Raw genomic sequence first — 17,470 nt, 5'->3', positions numbered from 1 at the left:
ACAGTAAAACAGTATTTGCACTATTCCTTATAATTTCTAAATGACGATCAGATAATAATTTCTTTCTAAGACGAAGATGATTGAGTCTGTGGGTGAGTTGTCAGTGCAGGCTTGTGTTCATGCTGGTTTGATCGACTGCCGGATAGAGATGGCCTGTGATAGCTCTGTCTGCATGAATGGAGACACTTTGTCTCTGCACACTGTTATAGGACAACAAAAGGCTGTTTCCTCCCCGTCCTCCAAGTGGACAGAAAGAAAAACAGATCCAAATGACATTATCTCACAGCCCGAGAGAAGAGGCAGATAAAGTTTATATATTAGATTTATTTGTGCAATTTACGGAGCAGATGGTCAAAATGATGATTGCTATAATCATTTATTCTGGGTACTGCAAAAACCGGATTAGAGTTTAAAAAAGCATTATTTTTCCAATACAATTTCTTGCATTTTCTCGGTTGATTCTGAAATGCAATACCTTGCAGTGACACCAAAAAGAATTTGGACACTTGAAATTGTATGAATTTTATTAAAATAGATCACAGCAAGTGGATTATATGTTAATTACATCCACTAGTGTAACTTTACTACTCATTAGTTAAAAGTAATAGCAAAAATGGCTTTGAAAAGTGAAGTTAGTTCTGAGAAAACTTGCATCATTTGTATGATGCATGTATTTATGTTACTTGGTTCTAATACAATGACGTTCAGTTATGAATTAAGCTTCCAAGTACTTTTTGCGGCTGTACATGATGTGTCTTGTGAGGGAGGAAAAACAAGCTTTAGTTCTTGCATTTGTCTCCATGATGTCAAGGCAAACAAATTTCCATTCTCCTCCTTTAGTGTTTAAACAGTAGTGTTTATTTAAAGGAATAGTTCACCCAAAAATGATAATTTGTTGGAAATTTACTCACTCTCTGGCCATCCAAGATGTAGAGGAGTTTGTTTCTTTATCACTTCCCAAGATATTATTGACGGACTGGAGTTGTGTGGATTATTGTAATGTTTTTATCAGCCGTTTGAACTCTCATTCTGACGGCACCCATTCATTGCAGATGATCCATTGGTGAGCAAGTGATTTCTGTTCAGAGATTGTTCATTTTTGAGTGAAATATTCCTTTAATGCTCTGCTCAATTTGGACTTTCTAGTTTTTCTTAGTGAGGATGGATGTCAGATGGATTTAAGTGTTAGGTAAAAACACTACAATCTCATTTGGTAATGACATAAAATCTAGCAAGAATAATGTTCTTGTACCTGCTTTCTATTTAAAAACATATTTATCTGATAGAAATGGCCTCCTAATTGTGCACCTGACAGATTCAATCACACTCACAGGCTGTCACATAAGGACTCCTTTGTGTGATCCAGGCAGTGGGCGTCAGAAATAGCCGAACAGTCTCTAAACCCACTGATAACCCTTTTCAGAATTGTCTTTGCTAAAATCATTTTAACCTGCAAACATTTGAAAGGTGGTTCCTGTTGTAGGTTTTATTGCAGCTTTCAAATGAATATGCTGATTTCTCTGTTTTTTCAGCGGAAGAAGAAGCCGAAGGACAAGAGTGTCTCAGCGGCTCTGCTAAATGAGGGGATCGTCGGGGTGATCAAACTGGCAACCCCTCTGTCTCAAGAGAAACAGAAGATGAAAGAAAAGGAAAAACACGGGAAGAAGACAGAGGATGAGGAAGAAAAGGAGGGAAAGGATGAGAAAGAGGAAGAGAAAGAAGAGAAGCCCTCTACAACAGTGAGGAAGAGAAACAAACGGCACCTGAAAGTCACCATTGCACCTGGTACTGTGACTCCAGCATCTGCTGAGCAGGTGAGAATGGCAATGGCAAATCGGAAAGTCTGCGCTTGTCATATAGAAATAATATTTAATAGGGTTCAAAAGCCATAAACTTTTATTATTTGTTTTGACTTTTATTGTAGGTGCTTTTTGTGTTTTATGTTAATAGAGATTAAGAGATAGCTATAAAAATAGTAAATGTAAATTTATTATTGTTTTTTAATAACTAAAGCAGCATAAAGCTTTTGTTTTATGTCCTTGAAACCCTGTTGCTTGAAGAGTGCAGTTTTTCACATTTAATGACACATCTTTTACTATATTTTATTTCCAGTAGTCTTTAATTTAATAAGTTGCTATGAACCATGAATTGTTTTTTGCTATTCCTAACTGGTAGCAGTTGGCATTAGGAGGAGGAGCATTGCCCTTCTTTACAGCGTTTAATTGGACAAAAATGTGAATATGGCTTTGTATCCTATATGAGCCATAGTTATTTTTGGCCCATTAAAAAGATAGCTATAACAGTACAGGGCTCGCAAAATCGCTAGCCCGACGTCCCGGAGCTATTGTGTTTTCCAGTCGGGCTACCAAAATGTATCACTGCCCTGCCCGACGGGCTACCTTAAATACAGGGCTCCCACGCAGTGTTCCCTCTAAGCTGAGCGCGCTCTTCTTCCACCGCTGCCGCGCAGAAGAAATAATGTGCCTCACGCACACAAAAATGAGTTGGGAAGCCATTTGATTGAATGCCGCCAGTAAAAGGGAAAGAATAGCAATGCTCAGGCAAACCGCTATAGAGCTGATGTCACGACAGAGTTAGAGCCGGTGAATGCGGTTGACAGGTTTCATAGAAAGAGAACGATATGCACCAAATGAGTCGCTGTAGAAACTCAATACTTCAATGGTTGCGGTGCGCTCAACACGAGAGACAACGCAAACGCAATGACATCTGAAATAAAATGTCCTCATGTATTAAAGAAGAGTGGCTTGATTAAGTGCTGGAAATAGGAGGATGGGTAACAAAACTCTGAAACATGTTCAGTCACACACAAGAGTATTGTACAAACTGTACTTCATAACCATGTTTAGACAGCTATAGAATAATTCATATGTTCACGTTTTTTTATATTTAACTTACAGATCTCAGCTTAAGTTTTGCTTCAGTTTGTATTCTATTCTATTCTATCCGTTTAAATAGTTTGTTTTGATAATATATTATTCTCTTGCTCATCAAGACTGTATTCATTTAAAAAATACAGAAAAAACATTGATATAGTGAAATATTATTGCAATTTCTAATATTGGTTTCCTATTTTAATACCTATACTTTAAAATAGCATTTATTCCTGTGATCAAAGCTGAATTTTTTTTTTCTTCAGTGTCACATGATCCTTCAGAAATCATTCTAATATGCTGATTTATTATCAATGTTGAAACTGTTGTGCTGCTTAATATTTTTTTGGAACCTGTGTTACTTTTTTCTTTGATTCTTTGATTAATAAAAAGTTTAAAAGAACAGCATTTATTCAAAATAGAAATATTTTCTAACAATAGAAGTCTTTGCAATCAATTTGATCAATTTAACACATCCTTGCTGAATAAAATTTATTGAACTTTCTTTAAACTTTTTTAAAGTATCTTTAAAAAATAAAGAAAAAAAATTTCTGACCCCAAACTTTTGAATAGTTTATATTATAACACAAAATCTCTATTTTGACTAAACGCTGTTCTTTTTAACTTTTTATTTTTAAAAAATATCACTGGTCCCAAAAAATACAGTATTAAAATAAAATGAAAAAAAAAGCAGTACAACTGTTTCCAACATTGATTAAAAATCAGCATATTAGAATGATTTCTAAAGGATCGTGTGACTCTGAAAATACTGCTTTGCTTCACAGGAATTAATCAAATTTTAAAGTATATTAAAATAGAAAACATTTATTTTAAATTGCAATAATATTTCACAATATTATTGTTTTGTGAAATAATATTCAGTATTTTTCAAATAGATACAGCCTTGATGAGCATAAGAAACATCTTTAAAAAAAAGTATTGATCCAAACTTTTGAACTGCAGTGTATTGTACAGTAAAAATGTGTTCTCAGGTAACCTAAAATGTACATCATTTAGTTACATCAAGGGTCAAATCAAATATAAATAGCACATTAAAGTTAAAAGTTACACACTTTTTTGTGCGCGCTGTACAGGTCTGGTATAAAGAATGCTTTTGCTCAGGTGCCTGAAATGTCCGCCCAATAGAGAAACATTTTGCTCAGCAAGAAAACAAATGAGAAGAAACATTGCTCCCACGGGTCCGTAAATTTGATACAACTAAACTGAAGAGTTTTTAAGGCCTTAGACAGTTTTAAATACGTTAAATGGTATAAGAAATAATTTTTCTAATTGCCTTAAATTAAGAATTCTGCAGATACCTTGTAAATAGTAAAAAAAAAAACTCTTTCCTTGATATTCGTTGATATTTGTGTATTGAAAATGCATTTATGGTCTTTATTTTATTTGGGCTAGTTAAATTAATTTTCGGGCTACCAAAATCGGAAGAGTACCTGCCCGAAGGGCCACCAGGGATTTAGAAATTTTGCAAGCCTTGCAGTAACTATATTAGCATCCACACTAACGCACGGTAAAATTCTGTTTATTATAAGCATGCTGCAGTTATGTGGTCTTCTGCTTTAAATGGTCAAGCTCTTTAAAGCAGGATAAGGCAAGGCAAGGCAAGTTTATTTATATAGCACATTTCATACACAGTGGTAATTCAAAGTGCTTTACATAAAAGAAAGTGAAATAGACATTAAAATCAATAAAAACATGGAAATAAAAATAATAAAAACAAATAATTTTAAATGATATAGAAAATGATTTAAAATAAATTTAAAGAAAATGATTATACATAAAATGTATTGCAGTCAGTTCGGACATATAGCACAGTGCTCATTCAACAAATGCACAGTTAAACAGATTAGTTTTGAGTCTTGATTTAAATGTGGCTAATGTTTTAGCACATCTGATCTCTTCTGGAAGCTGGTTCCAACTGCAGGCCGCATAATAGCTAAAAGCAGACTCCCCTTGTTTTGTGTGAACCCTTGGTATTTCTAACTGACTCGATCCTAATGATCTGAGTGGTCTGTTCGGTATATATTCAGTGAGCATATCAGCAATATATTTAGGTCCTGGGCCATTGAGTGGCTTATAAACGAGTAAAAGTACTTTAAAATCAATCCTAAATGTAACTGGAAGCCAGTGTAAGGACCTGAGGACTGGTGTGATATGCTCAGATTTTCTGGTTCTAGTCAGAATCCTGGTAGCAGCATTCTTGATGAGCTGCAGTTGTCTAATGGTCTTCTTGGGAAGGCCGGTGAGGAGACCATTACAGTAATCCACCCTGCTGGTGATAAAGGCATGAACAAGTTTCTCCAAGTCTTGATTGGAAACAAAACATCTAATTCGTGCAATATTTTTGAGATGATAGTATGCTGATTTAGTTATTGCTTTGACATGACTACTGAAACTAAGGTCTGTCTCCAGAATCACCCCAAGATTTCTGACTTGATTTTTAGTTGTTTGACCCCTAGAGTCAAGGTATGCATTCACCTTGAGAACTTCATCTTTGGTTCCAAATGCAATGACTTCAGTTTTCTCCTTGTTTAACTGAAGAAAGTTCTGGCACATCCAACTGTTAATTTCATCAATGCATTGGCAGAGGGAGTCAATGGGGCTGTAGTCATTTGGATAGATTATGATTGGCTGTGAATGTTTTCATCGTTCATCAACCTGAGAAAAAAAAGATAATTATTAGAATGATTATAAAAATGTTATATATAATTATAACTATAACAACCCTTAAGACTGTACATCTGCTTAGAGTACACATATAGGAGGGCTTCAGTGCTAATAGACTTGGACTAAAAGACACAAGAAAGTGTACTGAAGTTTTAGAAGCATCTCCTAAATGAAGAAATGTGCATGTAAATTTTAACAGGACCACCCAACAGCTTCAAACATCGTAAAATGCCCAGCTGTATCCGTAATGAAGTGCACTAGAGGGTTAACTTCAGTAGGCATTGTGCACAATAGGCTGAAGCTGGCACTTGGTGCGGTGTTAAATAGCAGCCCCTCCCTCAACCGGCCCATGCCAACGGCAACAACTATCCCTTTTTCTTACCAGCCATTGAGGGGTATAAACGCTTCTGTTATCCAAGATTGTTGTCAAGTCTGAGCCACTTTAACTTATTAACTTGTCAACTTTGCTTGCAAAATGTGACGACTGTGCTGGCAACTGTAAATTCAGTACCTTTAATGACACTGTATATACATGTATTTGAAGGGGTTATTCGGGATTTGAGACACTTTGCTTGATCAACAAATAATTGGTCTTTTAATAATGTGGCCTAACCCATAGATAGACCGAAAGGGAACTTTTTGGACTGATTTTTTATTTTTTTCCAAAGGCTTGAACAGCTAATATACATTTTTACTGTATTTCGGACTTATATGTCCATTTTAATGCATCTATGAAAGCATATTTCTAAAAGCAATAAATGTGTAATTAAAATACAGCTTAAAAAATCTTTAATATTGATAATGAAACTAGAAAAGCTGTCATTATTGATAACTTTTTTTAGTCAGTAACACACAATCTAATGATCTAATGCTAAAAATATGATAAATACAGTAATAAATGTATTGCTCATTGTAAGTTAATGTTAGTTAACTATCACACACACACACTATTCTATAATATACAAAATATAGAATAAATAAAAAAAAGTGAATATATAATAAAAAATAATACAAAGTAATCAATGGCAGCTTTCACTATGATCATCAGTTTTTTATATTTTATAGTATATTCTAATTAATATTCATAATTTATATTTTGTTTTCATTGTTAATTATAAAAATTACATACTAAGCTTTACATTTATGCACTTGACTTAACTTGCATTAAATATAGGTCACATTTTGTGTGTTCGTGGGAAATCGAACCCATGACCTTGGCGTTAATGGGATGCTTCGCCATAGGAACTTCACGTTTAATGTTTCTTTTAGAACTCATTTTGTGTGTTTTAACTGATTTTTGATTCAAATGTTTCAGTCACTAGTGAGGATGTAGGCTATTTGAGGTGCATTACTTTGGGTCACAACTGTATAGTTTATCAAACAGAGAAACATTTGTTCATAGGAAGGCAATAAACTCTCCCCCACATAATAGATCAAATCTATCGTTGCATTGTGCAAAACACCCAGTGACATTCCACTATTGTGTGTAACTGAAGCACTACAGGGGCAACACAGAGTTGGATCAGATCAGATCCAGCAGTGATCATCCACAGCATTTTGCACCGTCATCTCTGCGGCCAAACAGCACCGGAGCATCCAGCGGTATAGTCACTTGACTTTCATAACTAGGGCGCGTTCGTGCTGGATTCCTCCCCGGTAAGTTCCACTGCAGGTGCATTTCTCCATACCGCTGCAACACTGAAATATGCGTTATTCGCTGGCGGGACGCTGTAAGTTTGGCATCGTTTCACCGGAGCGTTATATGCGGGGTGGCGACAGTGACATTGGCGTGCTGACAGATCAGAAGGGAGGGTGGTAAACAGATGGATGCTGTATGGGCTGTGAACAGAGTTGCCGATATGAAACAGTTGTTTAAAGGATGCTTGGTGTGTTTGCCGCATCGCTGAGTCTGCTGAGTAATGACGATGAGAATATTATACTTCTGCGCGCGATTTCATATGCCGCTGCGACGCGCTGAGGATTTCTCATAAAAATGGATGAATTTGCAGCGCTCGAGAAACATAAACAGCAGCAGCTTTCTGTCCGTCTGCTGAGGTGGTTTGAAGTCGTTAGTAGTGCATTTGTTCCGCTATTGATTGATTAACACTTACAGTGTCCGTGTTACCATGGTAAAATGACAGTGTTATTTGAAGTAGCTATTAATTAATATCATGCAATTAGGATATTTATTCAGTAGGCCTACTACGGTAAACACAAATGTGGACACACCCATTCATTTGCGAATAATAGTATTAGTATAATAGTATTATAACAATGAAATAACACAAATGGAAGATTTAAAAATTTTTTTTTTTTTTTTAAGAAATCACTTATGCTCACCAGGATGCATTTTTTTTGAGCAAAAATGCAGTAAAACAGTGATATTGTGAAATAATATTACAAGAACTGTTTTTATTTTAATATGCTATGAAATGTGCATTATTATGTTGATTTTTGGTGCTCAAGAAACATTTCTTATTATTGTCATCGGTGTTGAAAGCAGTTGTGCTGCAATTAGTAGAAACTACAAATTTTTCAGGATTCTTTGGTAAAAAAAGAGCAGCACTTTTGTAACATTACGAATGTCTTTATTGTCACTTTTAATCAATTTAATGTGTACTTGCTAAGTGAATTTTTATTTCTTTATTAAAAAAAATTACTGATCCCAAATTTTTGAATGTTAGTAGGCTATATAACTAAATTTATGGAGACTTTATATTTTAGGCATTTAAGTAAAGGATTTTATTATCATAAATGTATCTAGTGTGTCCAAACTTTGACTGGTAGAGTATATTAAAGTTCCATGTTAAGGTAGATTTACTTGATGCATGCAAATGAAGAGTGTGATGAAAAGTGATAAATATTTTGCAACAGAAAAAAATGTAGGCTAGGTCCTGTCTTTTCACATTCATTACAGGGCAGCAGAGGTCACAGAAGTTGTGCTGGCTGACTTTGTAACCTCTCTAAATCACAGCCCTGCATTTTACTCCTGTCTGAATTCTCTTTGGATCCACTAACAATAATGACATTTATTTTCTTCCTTTGGGTCCACTGAAACATGCTCTTTTCAGCACCTTCATGTTGCCTTAGTAACGTTTGAGTAATCAGTTACCTTCAAATCAGTCTCCGACAAGGTTTTCCGCCCTCTTCAGGAAAGGCAGCATACTATCGAGAAAACATTAAGGATTTGCTAATCTGACTATGTACACGGAAGACAAGCTATACTTCCACAGGTTTAAATGCTGTTCTACACTTTAAATAGCAATATGTATTTATTTTGATTGCACTAAAGTAGTGCAATATTTTATTCATCAATATTAAGGCATTTTGTGATATTCTTGTTCATTGTTTGATTACAGTTATCCTATCTCTGGTTCCTATTCCGTAGACGTGAGGGATTTTGATATGTAGGCTTATATTTTCAAATCCTTTCTCAACTCGTTCTCAAAAATAACATTAAAGCTGATAATATCTACAGTTGTGAAAGTTTTGTAGTGTCTTCTAGTGACTCTAAACAGCCTCAGCAGCTCTCCAAAGTGACCTGAAAACTCCACATCCTCCTCAGGAGCATCAGCAATTCGCTGCTGCATTGTGGGTTCATTTTATATCATTCCTAACACTCACGTTTTTATGTCTCCATTCCCAGGTCATGTCAGGTGGTCGCCGGCGGGTACTTGAGCGGTCTGCATCAGAGGAGAGTGCAAGTGACCTGAGCTCTTCACCTTTTCCCGGAGACACCTTACCATGGAACCTCCCCAAACACCAGCGCGTCAAACGCTCAAAATCTGCCTCCGGAGATGTCCTGGACCCTGCAGAGAGAGCAGTCATTCGCATTGCAGGTCAGAGGAATCATAAAAAAATATTGCAGTACTTACATGATTAAAATGAAGGTTCTTTTTTGGCATTTGTGGAACCTTTTCATTTCATAAAAGGTTCTTTATTGTGAAAAAAAAAATATTTTTTTTTAAATGTTCTTCACATTAAAGGGGTGGTTGATTGCGATTTTACTTTTTTAACATTAGTTAGTTTGTAATGCTGTTGTTTAAGCATAAACAATATCTGCAAAGTTACGACGCTGAAAGTTCAATGCAAACGGAGATATCATCTTTTAAAATTCTGGCAGATTAATGCCTACAAAAACGACTGGTAAGGGACTACAGTGAGTTTCTTCCAGGGTCTGATAGTCATGGACCCAGATAAACCCCGCCCTTGGGAACACACAGCAAAGGGGGCGAGGCCATGCTGCACATGACACGCACTAGAGGCGGTTTAGCCAATCACAACACACTGGACCAGCTAACCAATCAGAGCCCATCACGTATTTATGAGGGAGAGGCTTCATAAAACCAAGAAATAATCGGGGCATTTATCCGAGAAGGGACAGAGAGGTGTGGAATAAAGGTAAATTATGTGAAAAAGAATGTTTTTTTTTGCACCCCATAAACACAATCAAGCCTAGAAAAAAAACAGTCAACAGTCAACCACCCCTTTAAAAATGGTTCTTTTAAGAACTATTAATTGAAAGGTTCTTTGGGGAACCCAAAATGATTCTTCTATGGCATAGAAGCAAAAGACCCCTTTTGAAACATGTTTTGATATTTTAAGCCAAAAACTTGAAGGAACAATGTGAAAATGAGTTTTAAGGTTTTTTTTTAGGTGAAGTGAAAATTAATCACTTGAAACTATAATAGAATCTACTATAATAGAATTAAATGAATATTTATTTATGGTACAGTATCATTAGCATAATTTCAGTGATATTTTGACAAAGTCCATTGTCTATTGTCAATATTGCAGCAACGTATGAAGCTCAGCTCACACAAAAGTCAAACCAAGAAGCTTTCTATTGGCAAACTCCACATGGGGAAATCTTTCGTCCTCCAGTGAAATTCTCAATTGTGTGGATTCCTATCGAAATTACTGGATTTTGCCCTTAAAAATTTGCCAAACAACAGTAAATGTGACCGCACCTTTAGTCAGAATACATGCCAAGTTTTTGAATGGCAGTCAATGGAGAAAGATGCTCTTTAGCATTAAGATTTTCAAGCACACACAAATTGCAATGTCATTTAAATATTGTTACATGACGCATTATCCAGTAAGACTTCCTAAGTTTGCTACCAGTCACTTTTAGTCACAAAAATATTTACAGATGGATAAATAGTAGTAGAGGCTTTGCTTACTGTATTTGCCTGTGGTATTAAATGTGTTAGCATAGACAAATATAGTGTTTTATGTCATACACACAGACTTGCAGTCCACTTTGCACAAGGAACATTACTTGCTTGGCAGGTATCTGATGTGCCGTTGAAGTTCCGTTTAAAACAGACTTGCTTTTGGTTTCTTATGTTTGCTTAATATAGCTTTTTCTGTTAGTATGACATTAGATAGAAAGTGTCTGATTTAGGATACTGTTGTCTTTTGGCTTAGGAGGGAAAAAAAGAACATCCTCTGGTTTTCTGGGTGTGCTGTACTTGCAGGTTTTAAACATTTATTGCAGAAAAGCACATTCAGAAACATATTACAGGCTTCTTTTTGTTATTTAAGAAAAAAGATGCTTGTGTGGATATTTATATCTAGTAACCTGCAGTAAGTCTGTTCCTTGTGTGACCCTGCCATGCTGCAATAGGACTGACACAGCAGTTTGTTTGTGTGTGTGTGTGTGAGTGCATAACAGACCATACACACTCACGCAATATTGGGCAAGGGTGTGGTCTCAGGACTGCAGTGTTCTTATCTCATACAGTTCCTTTGATCTGCATTATGCACACATAGGGATAATTCTGACACTATTAAGAAGATTATGTTTCTCTGTGCCATAAATCTTTCATATTAGGGTAGAGTTTCCTCTGGTACACTGACATCTTTATCTCACAGTGGAAAGCAGGATGCTGGTGTATAGTCTGGATAAACCACCCATTGTTTCATACGTAGTCTTTTGAGACAGTTTCAGGAAACTTTAAAGCATGTAACGTTCATACATTCGGCACACATTTATCCAATGTGACTTTCAGGGTCATTGTTGCTAGTGCCTTGTGGTGTGTCAAATATTTATTTTAATTTTTGCAGAGATGTTTCTAGTAATAAACACATTTGTCCACAAACCGGATTACTACAGGATGTTTTGGTAATTCAGGTTTGAACTGCACTTGGCTGCCATCCTGTGGCAGAAAATTGGCACTATGAAAATTAGTTAGTCGGCATCTCTGCTTGATTGCTTTGCACTGCTAAATGCTTCATTAAAAATCATTGTTGTGCTGCTCAATTATGACAAAAACATGTCCATTGATATTGTAATCGTGATTATTAGTATTCATGATTACAATTCTGTAATTGATTAGAAAAAAAAATTACGGACTGAGTATACTTAAATTAAAAATCTAAAGTAATACATTTAAATATTACATTTATCATGCTGAAAATCAAATGCATTTGAACTTTGCATCTGAGTCAGTCTACACAACTCAAATTTGTTTGGCTCTTTACTCCATTTAATCTTCAGATCTGAATTTCTGGCCTGCTGTCCCATTGCAGGGGCCAAGTTTCACACACAGTGCCTCCGGCGAGACCGAGCACTGCAGAAAGCTCTAAAATGTCTGGAATTTTACTTTTGTAGACATCAGAGAAAGGTGAGAGGGGTGACTTTTATGGGTTTCATGGAGAGGCAAGCACTGAACTAAACTAACAGGGTGACAGTTATAGTTACCACCAGACATAGGGTATTTTCATCTCAAGATCTTAAAAGAATGTAACATTTATTATATATACATTTTTTTCATACATTAAAAGTTTACACTTAAAAAGTTGTATAGATAAAGTATACAGTCATACTTTAAAAATGCATTCAGACCGGTTTTCTCTCGTTTTAGTAATCCTTATGAGGTGTTGAGGGAAGGAATTCAGCATCTGAACTTTAACACATCCAATCTTTCCTCCGTGCCATCACTGCACAGCACAGATTATCAGTTGCACCTCACAGGAACTACTAAAATCTGCAGCTGGATTGCAGTTGGTATTTATGTCATTAAGAATTTAATCAACATGTGCAGATATATTACAGTGTGACAGCCTGCTGTCCATCTACTATCTTGCAGTTTTTTGTTTAGTTTTGTCCTGAAACTTTTGTTTAGTTTTCTCCAGAAAGCTCTTGGTGAAAATCTGTAACCTTTAGAGACCACTCCAGGAAGAATCACTTATTCATGATTAACTATAAATAGCATAAAGTTGATTCCATATGCCTCCGGACCTCAAAAAATCCAGTGAATTATTTAACGATAGTTTAGATAGGCAAGCATCTGTATGACCTTCCATTCTTTCCGTTATCTTCACATATTTCACATAGTGACAATCTGCCAACGCTCAGAAGCAGATGTGAGGTAAATCAATGGGCACCATCAGTTTTTTTCAATTTTGATCAATATACTGATTTTGGCTAACGAGCTATAGTCAAGGTTACAAGTGTAATGAAAATGATGATGGCAGATGGTGGCAGATCATTCGTTCCGATGCAATTTAAAATATTTTCAAGATTTTATAGGCCTAAATCCCCCCCAATGGTGTCAGTAGTTCAAACAAAAATACCTGAGAAATGTGTTTTAGTTTGAACACTTATGCTCAAACAGGATTTCCTGCAAACTTTGTTTTTCCCTTAAAGTGCAGTAGATTAGAGTGAGTTTGAGTGATACTTATCACGTAGACCAAGATTAATAGCTCCTTAAGCCAAAAAGACATCTGTCCTGCTGCTGTAATATAGAAACTTGAGGCACTAGTGTCATTCCATTATTGAGGACCTGATTATGAAGTGGAGATGAAAAGCTGTCTTGTCAGTGTAGAAGTGTAGAAATGCTGCTATACTTTGTATATTATGATGAAAATAGACACGTGTTGGTTCTTTTAACTCACTCCACTGAGCAACAACCCAAACTACCTTAGCAACGCGATAAAAACAATTCAACACTTTCAACCACATAGCAGCATCCTGCCAAAGCCACAACACACTAGCATCATAGCAGTGAGGTATTTTCTTCAGCGCATGTAAAAATAGTTTTGATGAACTAGCTGTTAAAATATGATTTGAGCATAATCCATTATACATATTTGAGCGCATATCCAGTTCCCAGATTAATCGTGTGCTTTGTTTTTGTTCAGAGCACATATATCAGGCATGATTAAAATTATTTCACAAGATTTTATTACATGGCATTTCCAAAACAGCAAGGGAGATTTGATCAGGATTTATGTATTTTTCCAGAAATATACTCCCTTTTCTTATATAAGCGTGTGCATAGTCAGCAGTATTTATTTTGACATTTTATGGCTCCTGAAGCCAAAATATTTGCAGTAGTTTGAGAAAGAGTTTCTCAGTGACATTAAAAATGTCAAATACTGACAAGCATTATCCAGGGTTTTGGAAAAGAGCTGACGGGTTGATGGATCGTGTCCACCTCGGGAATGCTCGTAATGAGGGCACCTCTGGTGTAGGGAATTTCAAGATTTTTTTATTCGTCACATACACAATTATACAGAGTATAACCAGCAGTGAAATGTAAGTAAGTCCTTACCATGTAAGAATTTCTTATGGTAAGGGGTGGGGTTTGCCCCCCTTGAGACCGTTGGGGTTTTTTAAGATGGCTGTGAAGCATCAAACAGCTGCTACCAGCTTGACTAGTTTTTAAAAAGGGGCCAAGGATCAGCAGAATTGCTTCTTGCACCCACTTCATTCTTTAAAAGCTAATTGCTTTTTCAAGTGATAAAAGTTCACTTCCTCTAACCCCATCTTCATCTCAGGAAGCTTTTCCATTTTCTCATACAAAATACAAAAGGACTTTTTTTTTTCCCCTCTCCCCTTCCCACTTGCTCTCTCTACTTATTTAATCACTGCCGCTCTCTCAAAACTCACACACACACACACACACACACACACACACACACGTAACTGGTTTGGTCTCCATTCTGTTAGTGGTTTCCTATCAGGAAGTCTGTGTTTATTGTACTGTTATTGGCAGCTTCTGTATTAAGTGTTATTACTTTGTCCCACTGCTGCCACATTAATTTAGGTTTTAGAACTAGATTTTTCTAAATTTACTGCAACAGTGCTAGAATGTTCTGGGTGGCATTGCTGGTTGTTTATAGGGTGTTCTGGGTGGTTGCTTGGTGGTTTTTAAGGTGTTTAGATGGTTACTATGGTGTTGCTAAGTACTTTCTTGGATAATCTGGATTGTTGCCAAGTGTTCTCTGTAGCATTGTGTGTAGTTGCTAGTAGGGCTGTGTATCACCAGCAAAGTCACGATACGTATCCCGATACAGGACTGCACTGAATTTCACTTCAGAAGAATTTAGTAAAACAGCTGTTTATTAAACACTGCATACTATTGATAGTTTTCAGTCACGTGACCGTCTCGAAGACTTGGAGGGCAAAACATCAATAGAACTGTTGCACAAGCATGTCAATTTTTCATCTGTTTCACAGCCGCAAATATTTAGATCACCTCTCAAAAGAATAAAACAAAGGTATTTCTGAACAAAATGCAAGTTTTGGCCATTTGCAATCCATATTAAGCACCCGTGGCAATATTTCAATCATAAACAGTACGACAAAATGTTGTAAAAACACTTAAAGTGCCGTAATATATTGAAAACAGTAATATTAAAAGATCAAATTCAGTAATCACCACATTAATGATGCATAGTTTACACAGGCAAGCAGATGAGGCCGGAATATGAACACAATCCGCTTAACGGTTCCGTGTTTTCCTTCTAATGGTTTTCTATGGGAAGCAATTTAATGTGAAACTTTGCACATTGCGTTTTTATTCTGGCTTCATCTTCTTGCCTGTACAAAATCATTAATAAGGTGTCCACTGAATCTTGCCTTTTAATAGGCCTATCTGTGTTTTACTACATTATTACTTGATGCAATATTCGTAAAAATAGCTGGTGGTCAGTGGAGCAAAGCTTCGTTTTGCCCTCCAGGTGGGCGTTCCTATAAGGGTGTGACGTCACGTAAAAACTATCAATTGGCAGGGCCATTGCTAACTATTGGCAGATCAGGCAGTTGACCTCTGTATTATGAAGGGCCTCCATAACAGTACCACAGTATGATATACTGTATGTAGATAATGGCATATGTTTAATGTTTGCATCTTGTTTTTAAGACCATAAATAATAATGTACTCATTCTAATAAATTTATATTATGTACTCATATTAATATATTTAAAAAATCATCATAACATTGCTGGTAGGTTATCATTACACTCTCCATTTAAAAAATAAATATAAAAATAAAAATTATAAGAGTTCTAAACTAATGCGCTGTCTTCACTGTATCTAACGCACACACGTAAAAGTCACATATTCAGGAACACAAACTTTTTTTGTGCTGCCCTCCAATTTGATAAATTAAATAGCTTAATCGCTCAAGAGCTACATTATCTTTCTCAACAACGAGCTGGTAACATCATTATTTCTAAAGCAATTAAAGCCACAGCTTCACTGTTAATAGAGAAACGCAGCAAAACAGTGGTAATTCATACATACACAGCCTCTCTCTCTCTCTTTCTCTCTCTCTCTCTCTCTCTCAATTCAATTCAATTCAAGTGTGCTTTATTGGCATGACAAAAACTATACATTTGTATTGCCAAAGCAATTGCAGCTGGGCTGTTTACAAATAGTGCATATATGTATTAACAGAAAGAAAAATAATAATAATAATTGTAATAATAATAATGTATAAAAGTATTTAGCATGTAGTACAAAATGAATTACTAATGTATGTAAGTATATAAACTAGAAAAAAAAATAAAAATAAGATAAGGGATTAGACAGATTTACAGAGGCAAAATGTACATCTAAGTAATATAATAGAGTAATATGGTTTAATGTAATCTAGATGTGCTGGAAACATCAGATCAGGGCAGATTGAGTGTTTCTCTTCTATGGTGACAGGCAGACACATATTGAGCAGCAAACACACAGCAGTTCTTGTGATCTCCTAACAGATAGGGTAGTTTCTCCTGGTTTGAAAGAGTTTTAAATGTCGGATGGATCTGCTGAATTTTATCAGAGAACACTGTCCGTATATCTGTATATTTGGAGCATTCTGTTAGGAAGTGCAGTTCTGTTTCCGTCTGATTCAGATCACAGTGTGAACACAATCTCTGCTCCGGGGGCAGCCATGTTTTTCTGTGTCTGCCCGTCTCTATCATCAGCTTGTGTCCTCTGAGTCTGTATCTGCCAATGTGCTTCTCAGCTTCTTATCTGACACTGTGTACAGATAATCTGCCATACTGTACTCTCTCTTTAGGGCCGATTAGCATTGCATTTTACTCTGTTGTTGTGTTTGGGTTTGCCAATGAGTGATGTAACTCTGTTTGATTTGTGCAGTAATCTGATTGATTCTGATGTTGTGATTCAGAGAGATGTTAGTGAAGTATCAGGACTGAAGCTCTGGATCAGCTGAGGGAAGGGGTTGCTTTCTTTGCTCATCTGGTATTGCAGGGCTTTATAATGATATGATTGGGGGTCACTGAGTTTCAGATGTTTCCAGAATTTAATTGCCCTTTTTTGTATCTTTTATGATACAAAAAGTATTCTTGTATCCTGTATTGTATTCTAGTATATTGTACCCCCCCCCCCCCCCCCCCCCTCTCATAAATTAACACGTGATGAATTACACTTTCCTGAGAAAAGAATATTGAAGTGTAGATCGCTAAACTGCAAGCTAACCGGTGTTTTCGGAAAGCACTCGTGTTTATCCACAGTGGAGCGCGCGTACACATGATTGCCAGCTTGACAAAGATAAGTAACACACTTAGCAGATATTTCTGTATTGCGCAAGTGGGAAGCTTTGTTTCGGGGATTATGTCTCTTTATATCAGACAACCCCGGTTGTGT

The 17,470-nt window shown here is 36.2% G+C and overlaps 1 protein-coding gene across 2 annotated transcripts in view; it reads left to right on the top strand.

Annotated features, from left to right (window-relative positions):
* LOC306847529 (plectin-like) overlaps window positions 1-17,470 on the top strand; it is a gene marked incomplete at its 5' end in the record, with an annotated part of 107,594 nt that overhangs the window by 2,250 nt on the left and 87,874 nt on the right. For both annotated transcript variants that reach the window (XM_079381499.1, XM_079381498.1), the window contains 2 exons: window positions 1,533-1,814; window positions 9,223-9,415. In XM_079381499.1, coding sequence (XP_079237625.1) covers window positions 1,533-1,814; window positions 9,223-9,415 — 475 coding nt within the window. The remainder of the gene's footprint in view (window positions 1-1,532; window positions 1,815-9,222; window positions 9,416-17,470) is intronic.

Source organism: Barbus barbus (assembly GCF_936440315.1).
Source record: "Barbus barbus genome assembly, chromosome: 27".
NCBI lineage: Eukaryota > Metazoa > Chordata > Actinopteri > Cypriniformes > Cyprinidae > Barbus > Barbus barbus.
The sequence above is the reverse complement of the archived record's forward strand: the minus strand, read 5'-3'. Positions and strand labels throughout refer to the sequence as shown.